At 46.1% G+C, this 6,031-nt stretch overlaps 1 protein-coding gene and 1 pseudogene across 1 annotated transcript; both read left to right on the top strand.

The window, feature by feature from the left end:
• The first annotated feature begins 283 nt into the window (after window positions 1-283).
• Window positions 284-1,662, top strand: LOC133282244 (olfactory receptor 9G4-like; annotated as a pseudogene).
• Window positions 1,663-5,530: 3,868 nt separating this feature from the next.
• On the top strand, window positions 5,531-6,031 carry LOC133282164 (olfactory receptor 5B21-like; the record flags this gene model as incomplete). Its single annotated transcript, XM_061478239.1, has 1 exon — window positions 5,531-6,031. A coding segment is annotated over one exon (501 nt), but the record flags the coding sequence as incomplete, so codon positions are not given.

The following is a 6,031-nucleotide window of genomic DNA, read 5'->3' as shown; positions in this document are numbered from 1 at the left end:
ACAAACCACCATCTTCACAGTCTTCTTATCCCTCTATGTTTTCACGGTGCTGGGGAACCTGACGATGATCCTGCTGATCAACACTGACCCCCACCTCCACATCCCCATGTACTTCTTCCTGACCCACTTATCTTGCATGGATGTTTGCCTTTCCTCTGCTATCATCCCAAAAGCTCTGGAGACCTTCCTGCTGGGGAGAAGCCACATCTCCTTTTGGGGTTGCTTTGCCCAGATGTATATTTTCGTGGCTCTGGCTGCCTGTGAGACCTTCCTGCTTGGGGTAATGGCTTACGACCGATACACGGCTGTGTGCAAGCCCCTGCTCTACACCACTACCATGACCAGGGCACGCTGCTATGGCATGATGGTGCTGGTGTACAGCATCGGGCCTATTCAGAATTTTCAATTTAAAGACATAAATCAGGCAAACTGCTTATAGGTTCACTATGGTTGAAGATAATTATACGTCCCCCTCTGAGTTTATTCTGCTGTGCTTCACAAACAGGGAAGTCCTGTGGGTGATGTGCTTTGTCTTATTCCTTGCCATCTATGTGTTACCTTCATAGGAAACCTGCAATTAATTGCATTAATCAGAATGCATTCCTGCCTACACACCCCCATGTACTTCTTCCTAAGCCACTTGCCTCTCCTGGATGTCTGCTAGTCCTCTACCATCATCTCTTAAGCCTTGCTCAATGTTCTAGTGGAGAAGAAGGTGATTTCCTTCATTAGATGTGCCACTCAGCTCTTCTGCTTTGCAACCTGTGCCACAACCAAGTGCTATGTGCTGGCTGCTGTGGCTTACAATCGCTACATGGCCATTTGTAACCCCCTTCTGCTACTCCATGGTCATGTTTCAAAGGCTTTGCATTGGGTTGTTGGCTGGTGCCTACTTAGCTGGCGTGATCAGCTCTACCATACACACGGTTTCCTTATTTTGTCTCCTGTTCTGTCGGTCCAAGACGATCAATCACTTCTTCTGTGATGGACCACCACTGCTAGCCCTCTCCTGCTCTGACATCTGACACCCCTGCCATCGAGGTGATGGTTGCTGCCGTGGTGGGGTCCAAGGTACTGAGCACCACGGTCTTCATCCTCATCTCCTACTTGTCGGTCCTTTCCACTGTCATGCGGATGCAGTCTGTGGCTGGTCGACAAAAAGCTTTCTCCACCTGTGCCTCTCACTTCATCTCCATTGCTTTGTACTACGGCAGTTCCCTCTTCATGTACCTGTGCCCCAGCTCCAGGCAGTCCTCAAAGCATGATGAGGTGATCTCCATGCTGTACTCTGTGGCTGTCCCCATGCTTAACCCGCTCATTTACAGCCTAAGAAATGTGGATATGAAGAACGCCATGAGGACAGCAAAAAGTAGAGTCTTCTCCTCTTTGTCCGTTCATGGTTCCTTGTCAGCTGAAAGGAGAGGGCTACCCTGCCCTGGTGAGAAGCAGCAGGATGGATATTGCACCTTCAAGGATGGTTCGATATTGCACCTTGAAGAGGATGGTTGGATATAGCACCTTCAAGGACGGGTGGATATAGCACCTTCACAAAGCAGGGACTAAACATACTTGGAAGCATGACAGCTGGAAAACACGCTTCTCCTTAAACCAAGGCTACATTCTGTGCTGGCATGGACAGGACATTCTCTGGCTGCAGCCTGACAGCTGACAGTGACTGTGTATTGGAAAGAAAGTTGTTGTCCAAAGTGATTGTTACTTAAATATTACTTGAAATTTATATATCTTATTATTTAAATGCTATTAAACATAACAATAAACTTTATTTCAGGATTCAGAGATCAAAAGGGAGAAGGTGGTGGCTTTGCCCTGCTGGCATCAAACCAACTGGTACCTGAGCTCATGTCTTATATTAGCAAATGATTTCTGGTGTTATTTCTGGTTTTAAGGAAATATTAACTGATATTTCCAGGTATTTCAAGTCCAGACCACAAGGTTTGGTCACGTGAAATGACAGAGGGGATACTGAGGTGAGCTCTTAGGCAGAAGTTCTTCCCTGTGAGGGTGCTGAGGTGCTGGCACAGGGTGCCCAGAGAAGCTGTGGCTGCCCCATCCCTGGCAGTGTTCGAGGCCAAGTTGGACACAGGGTCTTGGAGCACGCTGCTCTAGTGGAAGGTGTCCCTGCCTGTGGCATGGGTTGGAGCTGGATGAGCTTTAAGGTCCCTTCCAACACAAACCAGGCTACAATTCTAAGAAATAAAGCTGCAACAGTCTATTGGTCAACAAAGCCCTTGTGTTAAATGGGGACAAGTCATATCTGAGCCTCTGCTCTGCTGTGAATTTAAGTAGGGGTGTAAAGAGCAAGAATGCTGGTAAAGAGGAAGGATTTGGGGTCTTCCTCTCCCCTGAACACCCAAGGTGCTGCTGGCATGGGTATCCTGATGAGCCCGATGGAGCAAGTACAATACCCAGCTGTCTGCATCTGGGACTTCAAGCTGCATTATTCACCCTGCACAATCGCACCCAGGTATTCTCAGTGCCTCTTTTTGCCTTCATGTAGTTCTTTTCAATAATCTTTGAATTATATATTTCTCTTCTTTCCAGAATTTGATTGAGGGTTATTTCTCCCTCTGTTATACTGATTTTCCCACTTCACAAGCCTTGGTTTTAGCCCAGTACCCAATGGGGAAGAAAGACATTCAAATCCACTCAGAAATAATTTTCTACCCTCCTCCAGTGCATCTCCTGGACTGTCAGTCTGGTGCCTTCCAGCAGAAAAACAGGTTGACATTGAAAACATTTAAAGCCATCTACATTCTACTCTTTCTTGCTTCCCCACATTTTCATACCTTGGTTTTCTCTTCTATCTGCTCCATCCTTTGTCTTTTCTAAATGTCTGGGACAAGGTTATCATTTAATATTTCTACTAAGGGTTTTATCATGTCTCTTCATCTAGGAGAAATATTTGGGACACACCAACACTCAGAATTCTTCAGATGAAGACTGGGAAATCTGACTTCATCCTGCTATATCCTCAAAGCAGCCACGTTTTGAGCCAATGCTTTTGACCAAAGTGGTGTACATTCACTAGTCAACTGTATGGAAATAAATGTATGTGATGGAAAGGACTCCCCATGACCAGCACAAACCATCCACACAGATGATACTTTGTTGTGCTTGTTTTCAGCTCCCTCCAATGTAATATTAGATGAACCCTGTGGATGTAAAGGGCTTCCTCAGGGAAACACTGAAAGGAAGAGGTATGTGATAGATGGGGAAATACAAAGCAAACTGTCCTGGGCCTGTCTTCCTGGATAGGTCTCTACAGGAGAACTGGTCTTGGAGGTGTTGATGCAGCCAGAAGGAGTCTGGGGAGAGAGGAATTGAGAGGTTGTTTTGCTGATCAAGTCAAACTAATTATCCAATGGAGGAGGGTCCTTTGGGAGAACAGTTTGCACAACACAAGCCTCTGAGGTAAATCCTCCTGTGAGATAAAACCCCTCCACCAGCCAGCCTGGAGCATCCTGCTCCCAAGCATCTCTCCTTCAACCCATCGCATGGTCTCCAGGAGGAGCTGTAGGCACTGCATCCACCACCACCACCTTCCTCTTTAACCAAGCAGGTACAAAAGGGTTTGATGGGTGGTGGGTCCAGTTTGACCCTGGTCATGCTACCTCTCCCATGCTTTGATGGCATGTTGAATTTCACTGTTCTTCAGGGACTGTAGTGATAGGGCAAGGGGTGATGGGTTTAAACTGAAACAGAGAAATTGAGGTTGGAGATAAGGAAGGAGTTCTTCCCTGTGAGGGTGCTGAGGCACTGGCACAGGGTGCCCAGAGAAGCTGTGGCTGCCCCATCCTTGTCAGTGTTCATGGCCAGTTTGGACACAGCGGCTTGGAGCAAGTTGCTCCAGTGGAAGGCATCCCTGCCCATGGCAGGGCTTGGAGCTGGGTGAGCTTTAACCTGCCTTCAACCCAAAATATTGTCTTATATCCGATGATGTGAATAAAAGTGCCCTAGTATGGGGTAGGTTTGCTTCAAAAACACCAACCTTCCTGACCCCATCTACAACTGATTTAGCGATATTTTAGCATGAGAATATCCAAGCTAAAGCCTTAAAAATTTGATTTATATATGGTATATTTTGTATTTTACACTCTTAGATGGATATTTGGGTTGGTCATAGGAAGCTCACTGCAATCCCAGCAAAGCTCTGCTAGAGCTAAGACCACTGTATTCCCTTAACTTTATGCAGGGTGGGGGTTCTTGGCAGGAGGCTGGGACTGGATGAGTTTTAAGGTCCCTTCAACCCAAAGCATTCTATGATAGTATGTGGTTTGAATAAACGTGCGCTAGTACGGGGTAGCTTTGCTTCAAAAACCCACGTTCCTGACCCCATCTACAACAGATTTAGGGGTATTTTAGCACTGATGTAGCCATTCATAGATTGATATTCCATCAAGTAATTCATCTGCAGAGGAATTGAATTGTGGAGAATATCCAAGCTAAAGCCTTAAAATTTTGGTTTATATATGATATATTTTACACCCTTAGATGCATATTTGGGTTGGTCATAGGCAGCTCACTGCAATCACAGGAAAGCTCTGCTAGAGCTAAGACCACTGCTTTCCCTTAACATTATGCAGGGTGGGAGTCCCTCAAAAGCAGATAAACTTAGAACTTAAAGCAAATTTCAAGTACATGGCTTTGTGTTGTGATGAAAAGGATGCAGCACAAGTAATGAATCTAGAGAAGAGCACTGATCCACTCTGAAAAATACAGAAAAAGAGAGAAAAAAAGGTCCTTAAAATTCCCAGAAATCAGAAAAGACAAAATGTTTTCTGTTTTCCACATTTGTGGACGTACTAATTTGATTTTATTGCATTACACTTTGATAGACATGATGTTTCCCAGTGTTTCATTAGTGCAGTGTATATCAATCATCGTAGAATTATTCTCTTTTAATTTCAGGTTGTGTAATGAGCTCATTCACCTCTTTGACTTCAGATCTTGGGCTACACACAGAAATACACCATTACAAATACACCATTTGCCATTGCATTTACTTTGTGGATTAAACTCTAACTAAACTTCCACATTATTTATCTCTAAGGGATGTATTTCAGTGATTCCTTTCATTTCAATCCAAATCCATCAACTTGTTGAAATGACGGATACAGGAAACCTCACGGTTCTCTCCAGCTTCATCCTCTTGGGTTTCTCTGATGCCCCAGAGCTACAAAACACCATCTTCACAGTCTTCTTATCCCTCTATGTTTTAATGGTGCTGGGGAACCTGACGATGATCCTGCTGATCAACACTGACCCCCACCTCCACGTCCCCATGTACTTCTTCCTGACCCACTTATCTTGCATGGATGTTTGCCTTTCCTCTGCTATCATCCCAAAAGCTCTGGAGACCTTCCTGCTGGGGAGAAGCCACATCTCCTTTTGGGGTTGCTTTGCTCAGATGTATATTTTCCTGGCTCTGGCTATCTGTGAGAGCTTTCTCTATGGGGTAATGGCTTACGACAGATACACAGCTGTGTGCAAGCCCCTGCTCTACACCACTACCATGACCAGGGCGCGTTGCTATGGCATGATGGTGCTGGTGTACAACATCGGCTTCCTCACCTCCCTGGTGCACATCATGCTGGCAGGGAGGTTGTCCTTCTGTCAGGCCAGGAGCATCAACCACTTCTTCTGTGAGCTGCCCACCCTCCTGCAGCTCTCCTGCTCAGACACAAGCACAAATGAGGTCTTGCAGGTTTACAACAGTGTGTTTAATGCCATGGTCTCTCTCCTGATGATCCTGGTGTCCTACACCTACATCCTCCACACCGTCCTGCAGATCCCTTTGGCCACGAGGAGGCTGAAGGTCTTCTCTACCTGCACCTCCCACTTGGCTGCCATCACCATCTTCTATGCACCCGGGATCCTCACCTATGTCCAGCCTCATGAGGCATCCTCATGGGATCAGGCAAAGCTGGTGTCGCTGTTTTACTCCATCCTCACCCCAACCCTCAACCCCCTCATCTACAGCCTGAGGAACAAGGAGGTGAAGGCAGCTCTG

This window comes from Pezoporus flaviventris, unplaced genomic scaffold, assembly GCF_033815535.1.
Source record: "Pezoporus flaviventris isolate CSIRO_AGI_PZ_B2104156 unplaced genomic scaffold, CSIRO_AGI_Pfla_v1 ptg000116l, whole genome shotgun sequence".
NCBI lineage: Eukaryota > Metazoa > Chordata > Aves > Psittaciformes > Psittacidae > Pezoporus > Pezoporus flaviventris.
The sequence above is the reverse complement of the archived record's forward strand: the minus strand, read 5'-3'. Positions and strand labels throughout refer to the sequence as shown.